The 27,808-nt window shown below is 41.2% G+C and overlaps 1 protein-coding gene and 2 long non-coding RNA genes across 7 annotated transcripts in view; 2 read left to right on the top strand and 1 right to left on the bottom strand.

Moving 5' to 3' along the window:
- Positions 1-18,947, top strand: part of LOC144615259 (uncharacterized) — a 41,205-nt gene extending 22,258 nt beyond the window's left edge. For all 5 annotated transcript variants that reach the window (XM_081794718.1, XM_081794715.1, XM_081794717.1 and 2 more), the window contains 5 exons: positions 5,684-5,755; positions 6,319-6,393; positions 14,213-14,331; positions 16,368-18,352; positions 18,735-18,947. In XM_081794718.1, the coding sequence (XP_081650844.1) occupies positions 5,684-5,755; positions 6,319-6,393; positions 14,213-14,331; positions 16,368-18,352; positions 18,735-18,947 (2,464 nt within the window). The remainder of the gene's footprint in view (positions 1-5,683; positions 5,756-6,318; positions 6,394-14,212; positions 14,332-16,367; positions 18,353-18,734) is intronic.
- LOC145715121 (uncharacterized) lies at positions 369-12,765 on the bottom strand. The gene is made up of 2 exons (XR_014137137.1): positions 12,680-12,765; positions 369-569 (listed from the first exon to the last, which is right to left on the bottom strand). It is a non-coding gene; the product is annotated as an uncharacterized LOC145715121 (long non-coding RNA).
- Positions 18,948-22,717: 3,770 nt separating the features above from the next.
- Positions 22,718-26,427, top strand: LOC144615256 (uncharacterized). The gene is made up of 4 exons (XR_013553692.2): positions 22,718-23,073; positions 24,622-24,676; positions 24,756-24,898; positions 25,000-26,427. It is a non-coding gene; the product is annotated as an uncharacterized LOC144615256 (long non-coding RNA).
- The last annotated feature ends 1,381 nt before the right edge of the window (positions 26,428-27,808 follow it).

Below are 27,808 nucleotides of genomic sequence, written 5' to 3'. Positions count from 1 at the left end.
TCAGTACATTCAGGACAGTGGTGACAAGCTTCAGTCCTCAAGTCTTCTCTGTCTCCTCAGTTAATAGAAAGGAAACGTAGCCCATCTGTCTGGACCTCTGTAGAAGAATTTGGAGAAAAAAAAAATAACACGTAAGAAATGTTCCCTTATTTTGTGAGCTACCTTTAGTCTGTCCCGTTGCTCTGCAACGGAAAGCTTTTGCAAAAATACTTGAGTTTTCCTCTTCAAATAAGATAGAGTTTTTTAAAAAACAAAAAAATATCTAGAACAGTATTTCTTCAACTTTGATTATGAGACAGTCTTTGAGGATAACTGTTGTTATGTTTTACTCCCATAAAGATAAGCCCACGAATATCCAAAAGCCAATAGACTGAGTCAGCACACGTTTTATCTGTAAAATGAGGGAATTGAACGGAAATGGAGATGATGTCTAGTGCAGCGTCCACCGTTCGTTCGTATCGCAGTCTGTGGAAAAACAATTGCTGTCGGTCCAGCAGATGTAACCTGTCGGGTCAGTTCTCATTCTCCCCTTGGCTCAGGCACAATAGCTCCATGAAGAGAAGGCGGCACTAAAGACAGGAGGAGATAGGATAACTTGGAGTGGCCTGTATTTTGTTTTCACTACAGATAAACACAGGGCATTCATCTGAGCAGGAGGGCTGCCTGGGTAAGAGGAAGCACCGAGCCGATGGGTATAAGGCCATGGGTGAGCTACCAGGAAAGAGGGGGGGACAGTGGGGGTAGAGCACTGAGATAGTTGGGGGGAAGGATAACAAACTACTAAATTGTTTTGGCTGCATAATTCTTCATAGTTTTTCTTAATAGGGAGCGGGGGGGGGGGGGAGCAGGGGCGGGGAGAAGTGGGCAGGGGAAGACACACACGTGGAAGAGGTTACTTGCACAGAGCCCGCCAGTAAGCTTGTAGGTATTAATGCCATTTTTATGTTTTCAAAGCCAAAGGACATTCGGAGCCTCAAGGTTGAGGAACTGTGTTTAACCAGACATGTGACACTCACGTTCTTTCTCTTCATAACATTGTCTGACTGGATATTAACTAGTGTTACACAAACCCGACATGTTAATGGGCCTGAAAAAACGTAGAAGAAGGGGCTGGAATAGGAAGAATAGGGGAGTTTCCAAGGCAAGAACAAAAATGCATGGCTCCCAGCCGCACCGCTAACTCCCTCTGACCTCCGTTGTGGAAGAGTTTGAATCTTCGCTCCCCTTTTCTCCACCTACTAACATGTTTGATCTTCTGGCAACTGGTTCTCTATTTATCACAACATGGTTCTTTTTTTTTTTCTTCAAATTGAGATATAGTCCGCATAATAGAATATGCAACATTATAAAGTATATAGTCCAATGGTATACTTTGATAGACAATAATCACTGCTAATTCCAGAACATTGTCATTGCCCCCCTCGAAAGAAATACCATACCCATCAGCCTTTACTCCCCATTCCCCCCTCCTCCCAGGCCCCTGGCAACAACTAATTTACCTTCTGCCCCTATGGATTTGCCTATTCTGGACATTTCATAGAAATGTGTGTCTAGTTTCTTTCACATGGCTTGTTGGCTTCAAGATTTATCCGGTTGTAGCATGTTTCAGTACTTCATTCCTTTTTTTAATGTTTATTTATTTTTGAAAGAGAGCGCACACACAAGCGGGGAAGGGGCAGAGAGAGAGGGGGACAGAGGATCCAAAACCACAGAGCCTGATGTAGAGCTCGAACTCATGAACTGTGAGATGACGACCTGAGCCAAAGTCAGATGCTTAACCGACTGAGCCACCCAGGTGCTCCAGTCACATTTTGTTCATCCATTCGTGAGTTATTGGACATTTGGATTATTTTGACTTTTTGGCTATTGTGAATAATGCTGCTATGAGTATTCACGTACAAGTTTTTGTGTGGTCATATGTTTTTAATTCTCTTGGGTACATACCTAAGAGTGGAATTGCTGGGTCATGTAGTAACTCTATATTTAACCCTTTTGAGGAACTGCCGAACTGTTTTCCACAGTGACTACACCATTTTACATTCCCACCAATGTATGAAGATTCTGGTTTCCCCAAATCTTGCTACCACTTATCATTGTCTCTCTGTTCGATCATAGCCATCTTAGTGAGTGTAGAGTAGTATCTCATTGTAGCTTTGATTTATATTTCCCTAATGACCTAAGACATTGAGCATCTTTTCATGTGCTTATTGGCCATTCATGTATTTTCTTTGGCGAAATGTCTCTTCAAATCCTTTACCCATTTAAACATTTGATTATTCGTCTTTTCACTGAGTTTTAAGAGTTCTTTATATATTCTGGATGTTCTGGATACTAGACTTGTATCAGACATATGATAGTTTTGGGTTGTTTTTTTATTTTTAAATAAAGTCCAGTTTATCTATTTTTCCTTTGGTTTGTTGTGCTTTTTGTGTCATGTCTAAGAAACCGTCGCCTAAATCCAAGGTCATAAAGATTTCTCTCCTGAGAGTTTTATAGCTTGAGCTCTTCCTTCTAGGTCTTTGACTCATTTTGAGTTAATATTTATATATGGTGTGAAGTGTAGGAATCCAACTACATTATTTGGTATGGGGATATACGGTTGTCCCAGCATCATTTGAAAAGACTAGTCTTCCCACGTTGAATGGTGTTGGCACCCTTGTTGAAAATCAGTGGGCCATAAATGTGAGGATTTGTTCCTGGACTGTCAGTTCTGTTCCATCAACTTACATGTCTGTTCTTTTGCCAGTACCACACCGTGATTACTGTAGTTTTGAAGTAGGTTTTGAAACCAGGGCGTGTGAGTCTTCCCATTTTGTTGTTCTGTGTCAAAATCGTTTTGGAGCACCCGGGTAGCTCAGTTGGTTAAGTGGCCGGCTCTTGATTTCAGCTCAGGTCATGACCTCATGGTTTGTGAGATGGAACCCCGTGTTGCAATCTGCACTGACAGCATGGAGCCTGCTTGGGATGCTCCCTCTCCTTCTCCCTCTGCCCCTCCCCTGCTCACACTTTTCCCCACTCACACTCGCTCATGTTTGCTCTTCTGCACGGGTGTGTATGCTCGCTGTCTCTCAAAATGAATAGATAAACTTTTTTTTTTTTTTAAAAAGATCATTTTGGCTATTCTCGGTCCCTTGAATTGACATACAGATTTTAGAATTAGCTTGCCAATTTTTGGAAAGAAGTCAGTTGGGGTTTGGATAGGGATTATACTGAAACCACAGTTCAATTTGGGGTATAGTGCCATTTTAACACTATTGTCTTCTGATCCGTGAACATGGCATATCTTTACATTTATTTCAATCTTCTTTAATTTCTTTCAACAACGTTTTGTGGTTTTTAGTGTGATTCTTGCACTTCTTTGGTTAAATGTTTTCCTAAGTATTTTGTTCTTTTGAGTACTGTTATACATGGAATTGTTTTCCTAATTTCATTTTTGGAATAGTCATTGCTGATGTATAGAAATAAAGCTAATTTTTACATATTGGTCTTGTGTCCTGTAACCTTGCTGAACTCATTTATTAGTGCTAAGGTTTTTTTTCTACATTCCCAGGAATATGTCTTGTGGTCTTCTAGTTACCCAGGAAGATGTTGGAGCATTTCAAAGTCCCTATGGACATCTCATTTCTCAGCTTTTTCCTTTTAGGCTTTTTGTTTAGGCTATTTTTTGTCTTGTTATCAATTGCCTCACATAGCTGCCAGATTAAAACATTTATCTATAATTGTTTTCAAAAAATGCCCCTTGGGAAGAGGCTATTTTAGCACTGTGCAGTTCTCAGTGAGGTCAAGGGCAAGGCTTTCAAGTGAAGTTTTTTAGGGACCCCACTAGACAGGTAAAACAATGACAGTTTGTTCCTTGGGAATGAGGCTTTAAGGAACTTGAGCTCCATTCTGTTCCCCTGGGATGTGGGCAATTTTTAAGGCTACCATCACGATGGAGAGCAGAGGTTGAGGACAAGTTAAAACAACAGAGCTCACTGTTCTCATAGAAATTAGTAATTTTTTCTTTAATAAATGCTCTCCGGGTTGCTGCAAGCCCATTGGTTAAAATTTCCAAAGTTCTGAGAAAGTTGATTTTGACCATTTTTGCTAGTTTTTTGTTGTTGTTGTTGCTTTTACGGAAGGATGAATTTTCAGACGTCCTTCCTTTCTCATTTTCACTGATTCACCTGTAACAGGGCTTTAAAATGTCTAAAGTCTCAGGGCACCTGGGTGGCTCAGTTAACTGCCTGACTCTTGATTTCGGCTCAGGTCATGATCTTGCGGTCATGGGATCAAGCCCCATGTCAGGCTCTGCACTGGGCATGGAGCCTGCTTGGGATTCTCTCTCTCTCTCTTCCTCTGCCTCTCCTTCACTCATACTCTTGTACTCTCTCTCTCAAAAAATAGAATACAAAAATAAAAAATGAAATCTCTAAAGTCTCAATGATCACAGGCTAATTAAATACTTAATCATGGGAGATGATTAGAGGAAAGGAATAAAAATAGAAAATGTAATTCTTAGAGAAGCTCTCCCAGATGGAGAGATGAAGTTCAGCAAAGTGTTTCTATATTTAATGCTCTCAAAGTTAAGTTTAAGGTAACGGCTATTTTAAACCCCCTTTTTTTTTCATACAAGTTAAATACAGGCTTTGGAGTCAGAACTGAGTTCAGATTCCAGCTCTGCTTCTTGACTGGCTTGACAAACTGGGACAAATTATACAACCTCTCTGTACTTCAGTTTCCTCACTTGTAAAATGGGGTAATGATGTATCTATCACATAAGGTTATTGTGAGGTTTAAATGTGAAATGCTGATCACAGATGCCCTATGGCTCAATAGTATTGGTTGTGATGATTATCCTTATAATTTTGCAAAAGTACAGTGATGATTCTTGAGCAGAGTCAACCTAAAGGCAGATTTTCTTTTCTTTCTTCCTGTTTCCTTCACTTTATTTTTGCTGTAAAGAACTGAGAAGAAAATCTACTCGGCATTTTGGAATAAAAACTTGTGTCAAACAGTGACAAAATGTTATTTATTCAACAAGCCTTCACTAAGTAACTAGTAAATAACAAGCACTCTGTCAGGCACAGGGACAAAAATGACAATAGAGCATGGTCCCTGCCCTCAAGGAGCTGGCAGTCCAGGAGATGGATAAGGAAACGGGATCATATGCCACCTAACAAAGGCTGTCATAGGAGAATACACATGGTGGGGGTATAGCTTTCACCATTTCCTCTTAGATTAATCCCTTTGTCTTTGGCCCCCAAACTGAGGAATTGGTCCTATTTTTGTCTTTAACCGGGTGTTTTAAACTGTGGAATTTTTTACATTTCTAGAGATAAAGGAAAAGCACCTAGAATTATAGAGGACACTAGAAACAGTCTTTCCTACAGAGCCTGGGCTTCCTACCAGCATAGTCACTTCTAGGATTTTCAGCCCAAAAAGTTCTTTGGCATATCTTTGCTTTGCTGTCCACGTAAAAAAAAAAAATTTTTTTTCCTCTTTCTGTTCTCCACTTTATCGTCCAGAGAGCTGGGTAGTTCCCAAAGGAAGAGTGCTTTACAGAATCTAAGGGTGATTTATAGGCAAAGGCAGAAAATGATTAGTTTTCACCTTCCAGTTCCATACCCCCAAAATGAACATAAACTTTCATGGTAGTCATTACTGGAAATGCAGATAATTTTAATTCCATTGCATTTTTCAGAATTATCAGTCGTAACCCTCTGTCAACTGTTGAAGATTCCTATCTTTTTAAGTTGCCAGCATTAAAATATTTGTAAGTATTGCAACAATCTCATGGCTCATGAGATGATTTCTGATCTTTTTTGTTGTCATCAAAAGATTAAGTATTTTGCGTTTTGGTTAAAAAGTCGTAATTTAAATTTTAACTGGGTTATTGAAATAAGCATTATTAGCAAAGAAAACACGTATATGGGCAAGATAGCCTGCAGAGGAAGGAGTAGTATTGAAGAACACATAACAGACATGGGACTTGTAGATGTAGGTAGAAATACCATTTATCTCAAAGTGGAAAGTGGAGTAAGGTGTATATTAAAAGAAAAAAAGACTAATCAAGAGAGGTGGATGCAACTGAGAATGAAAATGAGGATAAGAGTAAAAAGGATTGTACTGTTGAGCACCAAGGTGATTAATTTGATGATGCACATAAAATGTCTTCATTGGGAGCTTTCTGAAATTATTGTCCATAGCAAGAAAACTCTTGAGCTGACTTGACAAAGAAGCCAGAATTGAAGTAATCACATGTTGTTAAGTATCTTTTTAGGTACAGAATTTTTATCCTTGGGTTCAAATCACGCATGTTTGGGCTTTCTCCTTCAGAGACATGGGATCAACACAGGTGTCACTTACAACAGTTGAGAGCCTCCTCATGATGACCCTTGAATTGGAAACACTGTAAGTTGATTTTTCTTATGTGTATTTTCACTTAGTTGTTTACTTAGATTTGTTTTATTGTTTTCTTAAGTCAGATTTATTGAGGTATAAAATTTGCTCTTTTTAAGCATACAGTTTGATGAGTTTTGACAAACGTGTAGTTATGTAACCACCACCACATTTGAGACGTAGAACATTTCTGTCACCCCAAAAGGCCCCTATGTGCCTTTGCAGCCAATCCCCTTTTCTCACCACCAGCCCTGGCAACCACCAACCTAATTTTTGTCCCTATAGTTTTGCCTTTTCCACAGTGTCTTATAAATGAAATCATACCAGGGGCACCTGGGTGGCTCAGGCAGTTAAGCGTCCGACTTCAGCTCAGGTCATGATCTCGCGGTCTGTGAGTTCAAGCCCTGCATCGGACTCTGTCCTGACAGCTCAGAGCCTGGAGCCTGCTTCAGATTCTGTGTCTCCCTGTCTCTCTACCCCTTCCCCACTTGCACTCCATCTCTCTCTCTCTCTCAAAAATAAATGAACATTAAAAAAAATAAATAAATGAAATCATACAGTATGCAGTCTTCTGTGATTGGTTCCTTTCAGCATAATCCTTTTGAGATTCATCCATGTTTTTTTTTTTTAACTTTTTTAACGTTTATTTATTTTTGAGAAACAGAGAGCATAAGCAGGAGAGGGGCAGAGAGAGAGAGAGAGAGAGACACAGAACCCGAAGCAGGCTCCAGGCTCTGTCAGCGCAGAGCCCAATACAGGACATGAACCTGCGGAACATGAGATCATGGCCTGAGCCAAAGTCGGTCACTTATGTGACTGAGCCACCCAGGCACCCCAGAGACTCATCCATGTTTTTGCACATGTCAGTAGTTCATTTCCTTTTTATTGCCGAGTAGTATTGCAGTTGTGAGGATATACCAGTTTGTTTATGCATTCATCAGTTAATGGGCATTTGAGTTGTTTCTAGCTTTTTGGCCTTTACGAATAAATTTGCTTAAAACACTTACATGCAGGTCTTCGTGTGAGCATATGTTTTCATTGGGGGAGGGGGGAGGTGGTAAAATACCTAATGGCAGGATTGCTACATCATATGCTGAGTGTATATTTAACTTTTTAAGAAACTGCTTACCTGTTTTCTAAAGTGGATGTACCATTTTGCATTCCAGCCAGCAGTATATGAGATCTTCTATCTATCCTTTCTTCTAATGTCTTTATCTATTTTTCATAAGGTGAATGTTGGCCTTAAAATTGAGTTGGGAAGTATTCCCCTCTCTTCAATTCTCTAGTACTGTTTGTGCAGAATTGGCATTATTTTTTCCTTAAATGTTTGCTAGAATTCACCAGTGAAGCCATGTGGGCTTGAAGCTTTCTTTGTGAGAAAGTGTTAAACTACAGATTTTATTTTTGTAATAGTGCTACTTAAATTACATACTTTATTTTTTTGAGTAGTTCATGTCTTTCAGGGAATCTATTTCATCTTGAAGTTATTGACATAAAGTATTTTATAATAATCCCTTATTATCCTTTTAGTATCTGTAGAATTGTAGTGATGTCATTCCTCTCATTTTTGATATTGATAATTTGGTCTTCTCTTGTCTTTTCTTGATAAATCTGGCCAGAAGTTTATCAGTTTTACTTATCTTCTCTAAAAAGTGCCTTTTCATTACACTGACTTCTCTATTTTTGTTTTCCTTTTCAAAAATTTCTGCTTTGATCTTTATCATTCCATTTTCTCTCCTTACTCAGTGATGAATTTCCTTTTCTTTTTCTAGTTTCTTAAAAGTGGACACTGGGGAAGATGAATACTATATGAGCAACATCCCACATGTTGACATGTTGTGTTTTCAGTTTCAGTTGGTACAAAATAGTTTCTAATATCCATTTTGACTTATTTGACCAATAGGGTTACTTAGGAGTGTGTTGGTTAGTTTCTAAATATTTGGAGATTTTACAGATCTGTTAATTTGTTATTTAATTCCATTGTGGTCACAGAACAATATGTTGGATGACTGAAATCCTTTTAAATTTATTGAGGCTTGTTTTATAGCCAATGAATTCTGGTAATAGATGAGAATATGGCCTATTTTGATAAATATTATGTGTCCACTTGAAAGAAAATATGTAGTCTGCTGATTTGGTGTGGAGTATTCTATAAATGTCAACTAGGTCAAGTAGGTTGGTAGTATTTTTCAAGTCTGATGTATCATTACTCATTTTCTATATATTTTTTCTGTCAATTATTGAGAGAGGGATATTGAAATCTCCAACTATAATTGAGTGCTTATGTGTCTCTCTTTCCTATTCTCCTTAATATATTTGGAAGTTCTATTATCAGATACATAAATTCTTAAGTTATGTCTTTTCTAATAGTTGACATTTCTATCACAATGGAATAACCTCATTTATCCCTGGTAATATCTTTGCTTTGAAATTGACTTTGTCCTATAGTAAATATAGCCACTCAAGGTTTCGTTTGATTAGTGTTAGCAAAGCATAATTTCTTCCATATTTTTAACCTACTTATATCTTTGTATTGAAGATGAATCTTATAGACAGCATATAGTTGGCTTTTGCTTTTTTATCCAGTATGACAACTCTATCTTTTAATTAGGTGATTATACCATTTATATTTAATGTAATTATTTATATGCTTACATTTAAAGCTACTGTCTACTCTTTTCTATGTATCCCATCTGTTCTTTGTTTCTTTTCTTTTTCTTTTTCTTCTTCTTCCTGCTCTTGGGTTGATTTAGTACGTTTTATTATTTTTTGGTGGGGGGATAAATAGTTACAACTCAGGTTTTGTTATTTTAGTAGCTGTTTAATGGTTTGTAGTGTTCATGTTTAACTTATCACAGTCTATCTTCAAATGATATTATATGATTTCATGAATAGTATAAGAACCTTACAATAAATAGTGTACTTCCATTGTTCCCCTCCTGACCTTTGTGCTATTGTTTTCATACATTTTACTTTTAGCACACCATATTATTTTTTTTGTTTAAATAGTCAGTTATCTTTTTTTATTTTTGTATTTTTGAGAGAGACAGAGTGCAAGTGGGGGAGGGGCAGAGAGAGAGGGAGACACAGAATCTGAAGCAGGCTCCAGGCTCTGAGCTGTAGACACAGAGCCTGATGTGGGGCCTGAAATCACAGACTATGAGATCATGACCTGAGCTGAAGTCAGATGCTTAACTGACTGAGCCACCTGGGTGCCCCTCAATTATCTCTTTTATTGAAGTATATATAGATCATGTAATATTAAATTAGTTTCAGGTGTACAACACAGTGATCTTTTATATACATTATGAAATGCTCACAACACAGTGATCAATTATATACATTATGAAATGCTCACCACAATAAGTATATTACAGTATTATTGACTATATTCCCTATGCTGTACTTTTCATCTGGTGACTTATTTATTTTATAACTGCAAGTTGGTACCTCTTAACCCTTTTCACTCATTTTGTCCATATCCCCAGTTTGTTCTCCGTATTTACAAGTGTTTTCTCTTTTTTGTTGTTGTTTATTCATTCATTTGGTTTTTTGTTTATTTTTTGTTTATTTTTTACCTTGTTTTATTTTTTATTTTTTAAAATTTACATCCAAATTAGTTAGCATATAGTGCAACAATGATTTCAGGAGTAGAGTCCTTAGTGCCCCTTACCCATTTAGCCCATCCCCCCTCCCACAACCCCTCCAGTAACCCTCAGTTTGTTTTCCATATTTATGAGGCTCTTCTGTTTTGTCCCCCTCCCTGTTCTTACATTATTTTTGTTTCCCTTCCCTATGTTCATCTGTTTTGTCTCTTAAAGTCCTCATATGAGTGAAGTGATAGGATTTTTGTCTTTCACTGACTAATTTCACTTAGCGTAATACCCTCCAGTTCCATCCATGTAGTTGCAAACGGCAAGATTTCATTCTTTTTGATTGCCAAGTAATACTCCATTGTATATATATACCACATCTTTCATCCATTCATCCATCAATGGACATTTGGGCTCTTTCCATACTTTGGCTATTGTTGATAGTGCTGCTATAAACATTGGGTGCACATGCCCCTTCAAATCAGCATTTTTGTATCCTTTGGTTAAATGCCTAGTAGTACAATTGCTGGGTTGTAGGGTAGTTCTATTTTTAACTTTTTAAAAACCTCCATACTGTTTTCCAGAGTGGCTACAGCAGTTTGCATTCCCACCAGCAGCGCAGAAGGGTTCCCCTTTCTCCACATCTGTTGTTTCCTGAGTTATTAATTTTAGCCATTCTGACACATGTGAGGTGGTATCTCATTGTGATTTTGATTTGTATTTCCTTGATGATGAGTGATATTGAGCATCTTTTCATGTGTCTGTTAGCCTTCTGGATGTCTTCTTTGAAAAACTGTCTATTCATGTCTTCTGCCCTTTTCTTAACTGGATTATGTATTTGATTTTTTGGGTGTTGAGTCCTTTATATATTTTGGATACTAGCCCTTTATCAGATTATGTCATTTGCAAATATGTTCTCCCATTTCATCAGTTGCCTTTTAATTTTGTTGATTGTTTCCTTTGCTGTACAGCTTTTTATCTTTTTTTCATGGATGTTTATTTTTGAGAGAGAGAGCACAAGAGTGGGGTAGGGGCAGAGAGTGAGGGAGACAGAGGATCTGAGCAGGCTCCGCACTGTCAACAGAGAGTCGATGCGGAACTCGAGCTCACAAACCGTGAGATTATGACCTGAGCTGAAGTCAGAAGCTTAACCGACTGAGACACCCAGGTGCCCCAGAAGGTTTTTATCTTGATGAGGTCCCAATAATTCATTAAAAAAAATGTTTGTTTGTTTGTTTGTTTATGTTTATTTTTGAGAGAGAGAGACAGAGTGCAAGCAGGGGAGGGGCAGAGAGAGAGAGGGAGACACAGAATCTGAAGCAGGCTCCAGGCTCCAAGCTGTCAGCACAGAGCCTGACACGGGGCTCAGACTCACGAACTGTAAGATCATGATCTGAGCCAAGTCAGATACTTAACCAACTGAGCCACCCAGGTGCCCCTATTAATTAATTAATTAATTAAGAACATGGACACACACATACATGTATGCATGGGGGGGAGCAGAGAGAGAGGGAGAGAGAGAATCTCAAGTGGAGAGAGAATCCTGATGCGGGATTCAATCCACGACCCTGAGATCACGACCTGAGCCAACACCAAGAGTCAGGCATTCAACCCGCTAAGCCACCCAGGCACTCCTCAGTAGTTCATTTGTACTTTTGTTTCCCTTGCCTCTGGAGACATGTCTCTAGTAAGAAGTTGCTTTAGCTGAGATCAAAGAGGTTTCTGCCTGTGTTCTCCTCTAGGATTTTGATGGTTTCCCGTCTCACATTTAGGTCTTTCATCCATTTTGAATTTATTTTTGTGTATGGTGTAAAAAAGTGGTTTAGTTTCATTCTTCTGCACGTTACGGTCCAGTTTTCCCAACACCATTTATTGCGAAGACTATCTTTTTTCCACTGGATATTCTGCTTTATCGAAGATTAGTTGACCATATATTTGTGGCTCCATTTCTCGGTTCTCTATTCTATTCTATTGATCTATGTGTCTGTTTTTGTGCAGTACCACACTGTCTTGATGATTCCAGCTTTGTAATACAGTTTGAAGTCCAGAATCATGATGCCTCCAGCTTTGTTTGTTTGTTTTTTCCCAACATTATAATTCGGGGTCTTTTCTTGTTCCATACAACTTTTAGAATTGTTTGTTCTCGCTCTGTGAAAAATACTGGTGTTTGATAGGGATTGAATTGAATGTGTAGTTTGCTTTGAGTAGTATAGACATTTTAACAATATTTGTTCTTCCAATCCTTGAGCATGGGATGTTTTTCCATTTCTTTCTGTCTTCTTCAATTTATTTTCATAAGCGTTCTATTGTTTTCAGCATACAGATCTTTTACCTCTTTGATTAGGTTTATTCCTAGGTATCTTATGGTTTTTGGTGTATTTTTTTTTTAATTTTAGAGACAGAGTGTACAAGTTGGGGAGAGGGGCAGAGGAGAGAGAGAGAGAGAGAGAGAGAGAGAGAGAGAGAGAGAGAATCTTAAGAGAATCTTAATCTAATCCATGCTGAGTGTGGAGCCTGACACAGGGCTCGATCTCACGACCCTGAGATCCTGAGCCGAAATCAAGAGTAGGATGCTTCATCGACTTAGCCCATCCAGGCACCCCTTGTTTGTTTGTTTTTTTCTGAGATTCTACATATAAGTGAAATCATATAGTGAAATGATATACATACATATAGTGAAGTGAAATCATAACCTATATAGTTACCAGTTCTAATGTTCTTCATTCCTTTGTGTGGATCCACATTTCCGTCTGCTATCCTTTTCCTTCTGCTTAAAAATACTTTCTTTAGGGGCACCTGGGTGGCTCAGTCAGTTAAGCATCCAACTCTTGATTTTGGCTCAGGTCATAATCTCACAGTTTGTGAGCTCAAGTCCCGCGTTGGGCTTTGCTTGGGATTCTCTGTCTCCTCAGTGCTCTTTCCCCCTTGCACACGCATACTGCACGTGCCCTCTCTCTCTGTCTCTCAAATAAACATTTAAAAAAATACTTCCTTTGGCATTTCTACAGTGTAAGCCTGCTAATGATGAATTCTTCCAGCTCTTGTATGTCTCAGATAGTCTGTCTTGCTTTTATTTTTGAAAGATTTGGGTATAGAATTCTAGCTTGATAGCTATTTGGTCCCCCTCTCCTTTTCACTGCTTGAAAGATGTTGCCCCACCGAGTTCTGGCTTACATTATTTCCAACAAGAAATATGTTGTCATTGTTATATCTTTGTTGCTCTGTGTGTCATGTGTGGTTTTGTTCCTTTGGCTGCTTTTAAGATTTGCTCTTTATCGCTGGCTTTGACCAGTTTGATTATCATGTGCCGTGGTGTAGTTTTATCCGTGTTTAATGGATTAAACTAAACATGTAGTTTAATCCATGTTGTGCTCAGATTTCATTGACCTTGCTGGATTTGTGAGTTTATAGGGTTTACTTATTTGGAAATGTGGGGGCTATTAGTTTTTCAAATTTTTTTTATATCTCCTCTCCTTCGTGGACTCTAAGTATACATATATTAGGCCACTTGAAGTTGTTGCACAATTCATTGAGTTAAGGAGAGGCATGGGGTTTTTTCCATATATGAAATACTGTTATAATAACTTTTTTAAATGCCCTTGTCTGCTAATTGTAGCATTTGTGTAGATTATGGATTAGTTTTTGATTGATTGCTTTTTTAAAAAAAAAATTTAACATTTGTTTATTTTTAAGACACAGAGAGTGATCAGGGAAGGGGTAGAGAGAGAGGAAGTTAAATCTGAAGCAGGTTCCAGACTCCGAGCTCTCAGCACAGAGCCTGATGTGGGGCTCAAACCCATGAACCACGAGATTATGACCTGAGCCAAAGTTGATTGCTTTTTATCCTCAGTATGGGCCATATTTCAGATTTATTCAAACTCTTAGAAGTCTACCCTCTTTCTGTGTGCTCTCAACCCGAAGTGAGACTTTTGGCTTGGAAGGAGTTACCTGTGTATTAAACTACTGATCAGTGTCACCCAGTTCTAATCTCTATCTCATTCTAAGGGTACCATACCCCATGTCATCCTTACCTTTCCGTTGGGCACCTCTGTCCTTCTATCTGTGTATTTATAATATTCAAGAGCAGCAGTTGGCCAACTGGTCCCTACCCAACCATCCAGGCCATGTGCCTCAAGAATTCCTTTTTGCACAGCCCTGTGATGACTTTGGCCCGCCTCTTCTACCTACTCGAGTAACTCCTTTACCACTAATTTAATTGTCTGTGTTTCCATTTATAGGATTTTACCTAGCCGTATGGCCTGCTGTCTCTGCCAATTTAAAAATACTATTGAGGTTGTCTGTAAGACAGTCAAGCTACATTGTGACAGTGCATGTCTGACAAATGGCACACGTTGTGGTAAGTCCTAATTGCCTGATGATAAATTTGTAAATTTTTATTTTATTTGTGGTTTAACTTTTATTTTTAATCAACAATGATAATTTTTTTTAATGTTTATTCATTTTTGAGAGAGAGAGCATGCACGTGCGTGAGCTGGGAGGGGGCAGAGAGTGAGTGAGGGGGACAGAGAATCCGAAGCAGGCTCTACACTGACAGCAGCAAGCCCCATGCGGGGCTGAACTGTGATATCATGACCTGAGCCAAAGTCGGATGCTTAACTGACTGGGCCACCCAGGCACCCTAACAATGGTAAATTTTTAAACTAATGATGTCATTGCATTATTTTTACTCATTCAGAGTTCAGATCCCTAAATTTCTAAGAACTATTCCTTTGTGAAAAGTCAGATTCTCAGTTACATTATTAAGTCAACTACCCACCCCCAAATGAAAACCTGTTCACATAGTACATCACAGCTTATAAGCTGATTTTACGTGCGTTAGGTCTCAGGTGCCCTTTGTCTTATAGGACAGGTGGAGATACCTTTTTGTTTATTTTGTTGTTTTTATAAGTGTGTAAGAGTACAAGTGATGCTGATTTCTGAAAAAGTTTTATTTGGAGCCTCTGTGTTTCTGTGCCCTAACCAGAAGCTGCTACCCAACCGTTCTAACAGATGAGAGGGCTCTTCTATTCTTGGGCTGTCCAACTCTTGTTCTGAATCTTAAGCTTTTCTATCCAAAACACAGGTGCTTTTAGGTATTTTTCTGTTCTTAGGTTTTATTGGCACTAACTTGGTGACTTCCAAAATGTGCTTTTGCACCTGGATAGCTTGAATATGGGTCCCTGTCAATGGTCTAGGGCACAGCATAAATTACACTTTGCTACTTCTATAAGTGGTGTTGCTTATTTTCCAAAACAATGTTTTACCAATTATCTTACTCCCTTCTCCCTTAGAGGTGGGCAGAATAGGCATTTTTTTTTTTTTTTATCTCCTTTGACAGGCGAGGAAAAATGAGATCAGAGGTGCCTTAGCCTAGCACTCGAGTCTCCTCTCCCGTTTTGGGCGCTCCGCCAGCCCGCTGCTCCTCCTCTCTCGTGACCTTTATCACCTCCTCCTCCGACTCTCACCAGCACCACTAAAAATACTTTTAATTCTTCTGGAAAAACCCAGCTGCACAGTGCTGTTCAGTGTACACAAGCTGTACGCTTGACCTTCATGTAGTTGGAAGCTCTGGATGGTTCTCTCAGTAAAGCTAGAAATCTGGAAATGAAAGGAAATGAAAGCAAAGTAGGCATTTGACCAAAGTTTCTTTATCCCTTCTGCATTTTAAAACCTCAAGTATCATTCCGTTGATTTTTTTGAATGCCCCACAGTGGCATCTCTCTCATAGCTGGAAAATCTCTTAACCTATACCCCACATCTCTGCCCAAATTTAAGCAAAGAACCAGGGTGGACTTAGCGGGTCTTGTGTTTAGTTTTTTCTGTCTAGAGCTTATGTTACGGGAGGTGCGATATATGGGAGCAGGGACCAAGCGAAGGAATTGGTGGGTGGGCGGAGAGGGCGTGTCCAGATGAGGGCCTGCTGGTGACGGGTGTTGTCCCGTGCATATGTGATGGTAGCAAGAACTCAAGCCCACTGAAGACGTAGAAGGAGGAAGACTCGCGCTCCCTCTGCCCCCGAAGCAGGACAGGGTGGGGTATGTGAATGCCAGGAGTCGCACTAGAGCTGCACACAGTTTAGCCGAGTATCTTCCGGCCTTGGCTTTTCTTGAGGCCTGGGCAATCGGCCCTTAGGGACCAATGGAATAACTCTAAATATACTTATTCACACTGTGGAATGTTCTGAGGAAATAGCTACTTTTTCAAAACACATCTTTTTGTCCTTTTGTTGTTGCCAATCGTGGGTCCAAGTTTGAGTTCGTCTCCTCTCTAAATGGCGCTCAAGTATTTGCTGATTCTTAATTTGCTTGACTGGGACATATGACTGTGCATTGACGAAGAGCTGTGCTGTCAGTCTTTCATTATCAAAACTCATCTCTTCTTCTTCTTCGACAGATCAGGAAGTATACCTAAGGAAGGCAGAGGGATCATTCATGAAGGTATTGACAGCTCGAAAGAAGAGTGCCAGCACGGAGCTGACTATTGAGCCAGAGAAGGCGTCCTCAGACATAGATCGTGTCAGTTTGTCAGCCTTTATGAACGAGCAGCTAGACTTCAATGACGAAAGTGATGTCATTAGTGCACTGAATTACATATTGCCTTATTTCTCGGAGGGCAATCTAGAAGACGTAGAATCGACGCTGTTACCGTTCATTAAACTTCTGTTTTCAAATGTGCAAGAGGGAGACAAGCCCGTGGGTCACTCGATGAACGACACAGGGGACCCTTCTCTTAAACCTGGATCCAACAATTCAACTTACAAGAATAAACTGAGAAAACTCTACTTTCTGGAAAATTTGTTAGATGCAGAAATTCAGGAAAAAATTGATGACGTGAAAAAGAAAGAAAAAATGGCCATGCTTATACATTCCAGCCTTTTAGGTCCCAAGTTTAAACGTCAAATCTTTCCAAAGAAATTGGAAACTGCCCAACCGCAGGAGAAGAGCCTAGACGAGGTTGAGAGTGTGGGGAAAAAGTTCCTGAGAGTGAACAAGGTCATCAAGGGCCCAAAGGGCATACGGAAAAGGCACTTAAAAGAACTGAGACGTCAGAACATCCAGAGGAAACAGAGCGCCCAGCCATCTGTGGAGAACATGGCCAAGGAAAGAAGGCTCAGGACACCATCCCCGGGGGAGCTTCCCGTGGCACACAGGCCCAGCAAATCAGTGGGAAGCTCCTTCAATACAGAGCCTTCGTTCATAGATGAGCACAAGGCAGCGGTCTCTTCTCTCATGAAGCAATACTTTTTGGACAGGCCTTCTGCCACCCCCGCTCCCAAGGAAAGAAGGCTCAGGAGACCATCCCCAGGGGAGCTTCCCGTGGCGCACAGGCCCAGCAAATTAGTGGGAAGCTCCTTCAATACAGAGCCTTCGTTCGTAGATGAGCACAAGGCAGCGGTCTCTTCTTTCCTGAAGCAATACTCTTTGGGCAGGCCTTCTGCCACCCCCGCTCCAAAATCCCCACCTGACGTGAAAAAAGAATCAAAAGACTTAACGTACACCATTTTTGTTTTAGAAGATGCAAATGCTAGAGTTAGAAATATGAAGGCTTTCAGACCAGCCTCACTCCCCAGAAAGACACACCGCTTTCATAAAAGTCGCTCCCGTGTGGTCCACAGAACACCCAAGGCCAAACTGAATCGAAAGTCCAGAAAGGAAAGTTCACTCAGTAATAGACAGCTGCTTGCAAAGAGGCCTCCATCCTCTGCAGTCAGGAGCCTCATAAATTCCCCTTCACGAGAGGATTTTTCATCTCCGGGAGAACTGAGTCCTCAGAAAAATCCTTTTCCAGAATTATTTGCTCCTTCAGGAACTTACAGAGAAAACACTACTGTAGAGAACACTACTGCCCAAAATGTTTCTGAAGAAAATATTTCTACAGGAAACACTACTGTGCCAGAACAAACCCTCCCTGAATTCACAGACCGTAAGAATCTTTCCACTGCTAATTCTACTGTTACTGCAGACAACTCTATGCCGACCATTAAACAAACCAATGATACACAACGGGAATACCACAATGCGGGCACTGGCTTGCCCCCAAAAGCCACAGGCTTCACTGTGTCAAAGCTCTCGTCCCCAGGTGATCTGTTTGAAATTCAGTTAAACCAGCAGCTACAGTCCCTCATCCCCAGCAATGACGTGAGAAGGCTCATTTCTCATGTTATCCGGACTTTGAAAATGGACTGCTCTGAGACCCAGGTGCAGCTGGCCTGTGCCAAGCTCATCTCCAGAACAGGCCTCCTGATGAAGCTTCTCAGCGAGCAGCAAGAAGTAAAGGTGTCCAAGGCAGAGTGGGATACGGACCAATGGAAAAATGAGAATTATATCAATGAGAGCACAGAAGTCCAGAGTGAACAGAGAGGGCAGGAGTCAAGGGAGGTGAGGATAAATCCCCAAATGTGGGGTCTCGACATTTAGGTGGTTTAGGACATGGACCCAAGCACAAGGACCAGGGGCTCCTAGTCCGGGTCTTGTCTTGGCCACATAATTTTGGCTAAGGCAGTGATCTGCCACTTTGCTCATTTAGGAAACAGTGCCGCTGTTCCCAGAGGAGACAAAAAGAGGACCTAACATACAAGATACATCAAGTCTTGAAGAAAATGCTAATGATTAAGATTACATATCACATTAGATTTGGTATATTCCTTAAGAACCTATAAGCGATTCATCGGAAAGAATGGGGTTTTAGAGTCGTTAAAGAATAGTTAACTTTCATCCTATCTCTGTTTTCTAAAAAAATTGTTCTTTCCCTTTTTTTTAGCTCACAAAAGAAGTTCCAGGCTATGGCTATAACAACAAACTCATCTTGGCAATATCTGTGACTGTAGTAGTGATGATTTTGATCATAGTGTTCTGTCTCACTGAGGTAAGGACAACAATTAGTTCAGATTCCCAGACTATATTCCTTCTTTATAATAGATTCAGAACCCACAAACTGAAAATCAAAGCCACTTTCCCACCTATCACGACCTGATATCCCTCTTCAGTCTGGAGGACTGAGATATGCTTTGTCCTTTTATTGCAAAGTATATTCCAGGGATTTTAAAAGGAACCCCACTGCCGGGAGACATCTGTGGATTGTAACCAAGATAACAAGCCATTAGCTTGTTCTGAGACATTAGGTCTAAGAAGGCCACAGTTGACATGATAGTAAAATTTCTTCAACTCAAAAAAATGATGTCGATTCGATGCACTCACCAGTCATCCTCCTACTACCACTGATTTCTTTCCTCGTTGGCTAAAATGATGAGAGAGAAATAGTCTTCACCTTCATGGAGCTATCAGTCATCTTGGAAGAAAGGGCATGGCTTAGAGATAAAAGTGTCATCTTGTTGATTAATTAGATGTGCCTACAGCTCTCTCCCCCACTTCGCAAGGCATTGTGTAAACAGGTTCAGTTAAAACCCTGCAGCTAAAATCCTGCATCAGGCTACTCAGAGCGTGTCATAATTACAGTTGCCTATTCCTGGAGCTTGCCTGTTTACCTTTTATTCAATTATGTATGAATTGAATATATATTCAATATATTTATTCAAATATACATATGCTTATTATATATCTATATCTATATCTATCTATCTATCTATCTATATATATATATATATAGAGATATATATATATTGCCATCTGTCATGGCAACCCTCCATTTCAGCCAAAACAGCCCCTCACCATCCCCTAGTCAGACCATGCCCATTCCTACTTTTGTTGGTGACTTTGCCCACTTGAAATTCCTTTATTTCACTCTGCTGGTGGAAGTCCCGTGAGCCTTCAAAAGCCAACTCGAGTTCATCTTTCTTCACAAAGCCTTCCCCGAATACTGTAATACTCCTGGACCTAGTCCTTCTGTGAGATTGTCACCATTTCTTAGGGTCTACAGTGATGCATTCCCCTCCCCTGATAACAAAAATATGCTAAACAGTTTGTTAAAAGGCAGCTCCTCAAGAGAGAAATATCAAGGTCATGGATCAGAGCAGAGATATGTAAGGCTTCCTGGTCTATCAGATTTGAGTAAAACCTGACTGGATGTATTAACTGCTAAGGAGAAACATGTCTGTCTTCTGGAGGGTTGGTCAGTAGTAAAAGCATAGAAATGGTGAGGAAGAGACCAACATGGGCAGTGCCCACCTAGCCTTGCCTAAGAGTAGAGATGGCACCTCAGGCAGCAGATGAGAGTCAGGCCCACCAGCCGGGCTGTGCCCGCGGGGCAGATGGATGGATCTAGCTACCTCCGTCCTTTCCATGAAACACTGGATTCAGCTAATTACTTTTCTTCCACTTCTCTTCTCACCAAATAGCCTTCTGATTATACTTCAGTGTGCCACAGAGGCCTGTCTCCACAGGAGGTGATGCCCAATCATGTGGACACAGATGCCCTATCTGTGGAATGGATGTTTTCCTTATTGTCAAGTCATGACCTGACATTCTGATTTTGATCAATCCTGTGACATTGGTAAGGTGATATTGCCTCCATGCAGAAAGAAGTGCGTTCTCTCTTGATGAGATCAGAGTCTGATTTCTCAGCCTAAGAGCCTAGGAACTAGCATGGGGTCAACTTACCATGACCTCTGGGAAGAGAAATCATTGGCCATTGTCCAGTCAGTACTCTGCATCTTGAGGTGGCCTGCAGCCTTTTGCTTTTGGGAAGTTCTATAAACTCCTATTGCTGTTTTAAATTCCTATGTGGTTTAACCTTGTGTTTATATTTTTTTATGTGGTTTCATTATTTCCTCTCCCTACTTAGATGATACACTTTTTGAGGTCAGAGACCATGCAGTTTTTTTCCTGTAGTGGACAATAATGATGTTCAAAGGAAGAGATGAGGCATTGTGTCAATTTCACAATGAGGAATAATGCAACGTAATATTTATGTGAAGTAGCCTACAGAGTCCAGCAATAGACAGATCCATGGGTGACGAGGACTTTTAAAATGTTACCTTTTAGAGGCGCCTGGGTGGCTCAGTTGGTTAAGCGTCCTACTTTGGCTCAGGTCATAATTTCATGGTTCAGGAGTTCGAGCCCTGTGTTGGGCTCTGTGCTGACAGCTCAGAACCTGGAGCCTGCTCTGGATTCTGTGTGTGTGTCTCTCTCTCTTTGCCCCTCTCTCACTCTTACTCTCTCTCTCTGTCGCTCTCAAAAATAAATAAATAAACATTGAAATGTTACCTTTTAGTATTCAAATCAGTGGAAGAAAATAAATAAATGGTAATAGAACAACTGCTTAATTATTTGGGAGGAAAATAACAACAGATCCCTATTTCTCACCTTAAAAAAACATATTTCAGTACATGTAAAAAAAGAGAAACAAGAACCCATCAAAGTACTAGAAGAAAATAGAATCAATACTTTTATAATCTTGTGGTGAGAAAAAGCTTTGTGACCTGATACCACATGCAGAAACATTTGATAGATTTGATCGTCTTGTCTGATTTCTGCTTGGAATAAACCAGACATCTGATTTAATCCCCACAGTCCTGTGAGGATGATATCACCATCCTTCTTTCCTACATAGAAGGGGATCAGCTTAAGGCCCCTGTGGCAAAACCCAAAGCAGAACCCAGCTGTGCCTGCAGTCAGCCTGTGCTCCTATCCCACTGTTCCGTCTCCTTCACGATAAAAACACTGACAAATATTTGAAACATTGAAATTCAGTGAAAGCCCTTGAAAGGATTAATATATTTCATATGAAGAGAGTTTTATAAATCAACAGGAAGAGGACAAACAATCCAGGGGATCAAGGGGGCAAGGACTACGATGAACAGGGGGTGTGGACAGTCCGTCACCATATCTGCCTCATGGCTTATGGGACATGGGTCTCGTTAACAAGGCCTTTTCGCCTCATGGTATAAAAATAGTCTCTGATATTTTCTTCTGTACTCTTATAATATTTGTTGTGATTTATTTATTTTTAATCTGTATGGAATCTGTCTGGTGTTTTGGTACGGTCGAGGTAGGGGATCTAACTTTTTTCCCTTGCATAAAGATCCAGTTACTTTAAAATCTTTTATTGAATGGTTCATTCTTTCTTCATGGATCCAAAATACTATTTTTATCTGGACTCTATTCTATCAACCTGGTTTTCTTTTCCTGTATCAGTATCACGCTACATACTTAACTGCAGTTGCTCTGTAAGAACGTATTTTAACGTCTGCTCTGTGATCTTCTTCTTCATCCATTTTGTAGCTATGCTTGCACATTTTCTCTACCAAATGTCAGCTGGCCAGTTTTTGTTTAAAAAACTGTCTTGGGATTTGAATGGGATTGCCTCGAATTTGTAGGTTAATTTGAAGGGAACTGACATCTTTACACTATTCCAGGAAAATAGTGTCTCAGATCACGTATTTGTTTCTTCTTAATGTCCTTCAGAAGAGCTTTAGTGTTTTCATCTCATAGGTCTTACCCATTCTTTGCTAAGTTTATTCCTAGGTACTTTATGCCTTTTTATTGATAATTGTAAATGGGATAATTCTTCCGTTTTTTGATTAATTGTTTATGGAACATAGGAAAGTCATTGAGGTTTACATGTTGATCTCTTGATTTTATATATATCTAGCCATCTTGCTGAATTCTCATGTTTCTTCCAATAAAATTTTAGTTGATTCTCTTGGGCCTTTTAGTTTGTCTGTAATTTCGTATGCAAATACGTCTTAGTTCTTCCTTTCCACGACTCCATTTTTTCCCAGTGCATCAGTTAGGACCCCCTCAACACCAATGAATAGCAGCAGTGATAACAGACATCCTACTCTTGTCCTTGATTTTAAAACAGTGCTGCTGTTTAGGTTTCTGGTAGACACTTTTCTTTTCCTCCTCCCAAGAATTTTTATTAGGAATTACCTGTTGAATGTTATCTGAGGCAGTCAGTAAAATGTATTACCAGCTGCACGCGAGTTAGGTGTTATTGAAGAGTCAAAGGACTATTCAACAAATTCCTGTCCTAGGAAAAGTTATCATCTCACTGGGTAGATAAGACCTAAAATGCAAAGGAATGAATAAAGATGTGGAGGGAGTGGTTATTGTGATGGGTAACTGTGATCATGTTTTCTTCCAAAACAGATTTATTCTCATAGAACAGCAGCCAAGGAAGGTAAAGAAGGAAGCTCAAGGTAAATATTAGTCTGGCAATCGTTAAAGTAGAATTTTAGAACTAGATTTTCAAACTCATCTATTTCAATCCCCTTGTCTTACAGCCAGGAAATCACCAAAGGCAGAAAGAATACATATTTGGCCTAATGCTTTGCCTGGATCCAGCAAAGTTAGCTGCCCAGCCAAACCCGAGTTAGAATGGGACTGGCACAGAGCACCTGCTCACTAGACCTTTAAAGAAAGATCGTGGGGGGATGGGGGTGGAAATGTTCAGACCCGTTCCCGCTGGCGGTGGGCATCAGGCCTGGCCACAGACCTTCTCAGAGGCTCTGGAGAAGGGATAGGGAGGGCCAAAAGTCGTGGGGTGAAGGGGCTAGTCTTCAAGCATGATGGAGGGTAGAATACATGAGTCCCCCCCGTAAAGTAGGGGGAAAACTTCCTTCTTCCTCCTTCTGGTTTTCGAGGCCCCGCTCTCCATTCCCTTTATCCAGACCCAATAGAATTTGAACTGGGAGAGACCTTAGATAATCATTTATCTCTTCCTTTTATAATAATGAGATGGAGAAGGAGAAAAGGAAGATGTCTTGCCGGACGGTTGTATCACTAGTACCACTAGAACCAGAAAGAAGATGGTTCCTTTCCAGTTGGGCACGTCTCTGACTACACTGTTCTTGGGCTGTGAACTGCATTTTATGTCACAACTCAGTGCACACATACCGTATAGACATAAGTACCTTCTAAAACAAACTTACCATACACTCTGATTCTTTCTGTTCTGTTTTTTTTAAGTTTATTATTTATTTGGGGGGGAGGGTGGAGCAGAGAGAGAGACAGAGAGAGAGAGAGAGAGAGAGAGAGAATCCCAAGCAGGTTCTACACTACCAGCACAGAGCCAGACACAGGGCTCAATGTCACAATCTGTGAGATCATCACTTGAGGCAAAATCGAGACTTGGGCTGCTCACCTGACTGAGCCACCCAGGTACCCCCTATTCCGTTTGTATTCAAAAAGAGTATTTTGTGTTTTAGCGCTAGCCGTGTGTTTTCAGGTGATTTCACGACTCACTCACTCATCTGCCTGCAGTGTGAAAGTCAGTGAGCTAGATAACTGCTGGTTGGACTCAGGCATTCACTCGGTGCGATTCATCTTGTAAGGTAAAGCAGCTAGGAAAATAGAAACACCTCCCCACCCGCCAGCAAATGATGCCTGTGAGGCTAAGCCTGGCGGGGACTGATGTAAAATGCTTCTGGAGAGAGTTAGGTGCTTCTGCCGTGTGGTCACCCAGTTTGTTGACTGCACAAGGGCACTTGGCCAAGGGCCAGAAGGTGAGCAGGGTGAAAATCCTGCCTATACTTCATGTCAAGTTACATACAAAGGTCTCCCAGGGACACTGTGGGGCCATTATGGACAGACACAGGAAAATTCTGAAAGCCCAGCATGTATGGAATTATTTCTGAGATCCCAGGTCTGTGTTGATTTTGCTTGCTAATAAGACTGGAGAAATACATTGTGAGAGGCATGGAAAATGGTACGAATCACTAATTGTCTGTGTGTGTGTTTCCTTCCAGGGGCTTCTTTGGATCTCTGCTGCGTAAGAGATGCTCAGAGGAAAGTGACAATCAGGTAAATCTGAGGAGGATAAAGTACCGTGGCTGGAGAAGGCAGGGGAAACAGACCTAACGTTGTCCTTTCTGGTTTCTAGAAGGGCTTTTTCTGGAGAAGGAGGCCACTTTGGCTTAGGGACATGTACAGACCTCTCAATGCCACACGCAAGAAAAACATGGCACAGAAGCTACACGACAAGGATTCTTCTGATGAAGATGAGATTTTCAACATGGAACTAGGGTACGTGATTGGGGACGATTTTCTCTAAAATGAGGAAATTATGAAGAGTTGAATTGTTCCTTTCGAGAGTCAAAGCCTTGGCATTCTCCTCCTTTTCCCAGGGAGGCTGGCAAAGCCACAGCAGAGAAGACTCGGACCACAGATTCCACTACTGAAGAGCTGGGTGACGAGAGTGAGACAGCATGTGAGATTGTCACAGAGTGAACGCCGTCCTGCCTCAGGCCACCTACAAAGTTTACTTTCCGATACTGGCTTCTCAGCATTGCTTGTCAAATACTTGTTTTTCTCATATTAAAATGTATAAATCCATAACCAATTCTAGCCACGTGGTAAGGAATTAAAACGTAAACGGTTAAATATTTATCTACAGACAACAGGGGCCACAGGCGAGAGAAGCAGGACTGAAGCCAGAGTCCCTCGTGGTAGCCAGTATTTCCACAAGACACAGTATGGGCAAAGTAGGGTGAACGGGGCGTCTTTCCGTCATTTCCCTGATACGGTCAGTCTCTGGAAACTGGAAAACGTATCTTCAAGGGGCTTAGACTATTAAGTTAATTAACAGCCTATTCTGGTGCTCTCTCCCCTGGCTCACCAAATACCAGTTATTCACAACGCGCTTGACCCCCTGCCCATAGAGGATCATCTCTCTCTGGCCCCTCTGTGAGGTCTTTGGGGTTGCCAGAATATTTGGATCGCTGAGCCGACCTCCACTGTAGGGCTGAGGCCTGTCTTTCTTCCCAAGAGCTCAAACTCAGACACAAAATGTGTAGTTGGAAGTAGGGTGTTCCTCAACCTTACAAGCTAGTAGATAATTCCCATTGGGTTTTTTTGTTTGTTTTCTTTAAAAAAAAAAAAAAAAAAAAAAAGTCCCCACCCTCAGAGAGCTAGCAGGGAGATGCTGGAGGGTTAGAGTAAAGAATGTGTGAGAGCAGTAATTACCCAGGACTGCCCTGCTCAGGCCTTTATTTCAGAAAACTTATTGGTGGGGGCACTTACTGTTCACCTGTACCCCACTAGCCTCTGCTGACCCCACTGAGGGTCGGATGCGTGCGGCTGGGCTCTCTCCAGTTCAGCCCAGCACCACACCTACCACTGCTTTCCTACCCAGCTCAGATCAGGGCTGCACGATTCCAAGAGATAATGCAGCACAACGTGCAGAAGACGCAAACATCCCTCCACTTCTGCAGAGGAGGGCGTTAACCAGTCACATTTAGGATGTTGGGAGGAGTCGGGGTGCCTGGGTGGCTCAGTCCAGTGAGCATCCGACTTTGGCTCAGGTCGTGACCTCATGGTGTGGGAGTTTGAGCCCTGCATTGGGCTCTCTGTTGTCAGCACAGAGCCCACTTCAGATCCTCTGTCTCCCTTTCTCTCTGTCCCTCCCCCCAGCTCACACACTGTCTCTCAAAAATAGATAAACATTAAAAATAATGAAGTCATCTATGCTTTCTGAGTACATGAATGACAGGTTTTAGAAAAAGGACGTCAGAGTCAAAATACAGTAGTGAATAAAAGAAATCCTGAATTAACAAGGTTTGATAATCTCTTTTCTTAATGTCTGTTTATTTTGAAAGAGAGCAAGGGGGGAGGGGCAGAGAGAGAGGGAGAGAAAGAGTCCCAAGCGGGCTCCGTGCTCAGTGTGGAACCCGATGCGAGGGACTCGATCTTACGACCGTGAGATCACAGCCTGAGCTGAAGTCAAGAGTCGGATGCTTAACCGACTGAGCCGCCCAGGTGCCCCTGACAGTCTCTTTAAATGCCCCCAAATAAATGCTGGTGGCTTAGCGATAGGTGATGGAATATGGCACCAACCGCTGGCCACCAACAGAGTCCCCCGAGGGGACAGTAGGACTGGGGCACAGCCCAGCAGGTTTGGCAGGGTTGGTAGGAACGGTTCCAAGCGGGGTGATTGGCCCATCAGTGCCTCTTCGGCTTTATTAGTTTGCTGCTGCTGGGCAAGGACACCTGTTCTCCTGGTGCCTGCTCCCGTGCCCCCAGCGTTTTAGTGAGAATGGCCACCGAGTGTCTGTCTCTGTGTGGTGACTTCAGTGAGCCAACAAATAAGTGTGTTGAAAGCACAAGACTAGAGAGTAACAGTAATCGGAAGCGGCAGCAGCACCTAGTTTACTATTTGCTTACTTGGTGTCAAGGCCTGGGTTGGGCGTTTTGCAGTCTTAATTTAGCCCAACAGTCCGTGAAAACATACTTTATTATCCCCATCTGGCAGATAAGGGGACAGGGCTTAAAGGATGTAGGTACCCTGTTCAGGTGCCCAAGGCTGCAAATCCAAAACTGCCAGGTAGGGGTTTAATCCAGGCCTGTTAACTCCAAACCCTGCTGACAGTTATACTGCCCTGCTGCAGGGTGCAGGGGTACAGAGACGTCTAAGCCATGGTTACCATCAAAGAATCAATAATTATAACGATGAGGATGGTGGCAGCTACTGTTTGTTGAGCACCTGCTTTGAGCCAGGCGCAGTACTAGGCCCTTTAGTCACTCTTAGGTCACAAGGGCAGAAACTCCTCATGCCAGCTCAAACTCCTTAATGAGCTGGGTGGAGCGGGGGCCGGTGGTGACTTTTTGAAGAAGAGAGGTGGACACAGAGACAGAGCTGACGAGAAACCAAGAAGACCCATCTGTGCATAGTTGGGCTTCCCGAAGTGTGGGCCGGGATTCCAGGCAACTCCATTCTCCTATTTTGGAATATTTCCATTAGCTCAAATGTGGTTCATGAAGTGAAGCTTAGAAAATGTTGTTTCTATAACACGACCTCAAATTTGCACAATACTTATCAGTCTCGAATGCTACCTTGCCGTATTTCTTTTAATTTTTTTAATGTTTATTTTTGAGAGAAAGGGAGAGAGAGAGACAGAGCATGCGGGCAGAGAGAGAGGGAGACACAGAATATGAAGC

The sequence above is a fragment of the Panthera onca genome (assembly GCF_046562875.1).
Source record: "Panthera onca isolate mPanOnc1 chromosome E1 unlocalized genomic scaffold, mPanOnc1 haplotype 2 h2.Chr16_ul_10, whole genome shotgun sequence".
Taxonomy (NCBI): Eukaryota; Metazoa; Chordata; class Mammalia; order Carnivora; family Felidae; genus Panthera; species Panthera onca.
Note: the sequence above shows the minus strand (reverse complement) of the source record. Positions and strands in the feature narration are given on the sequence as shown.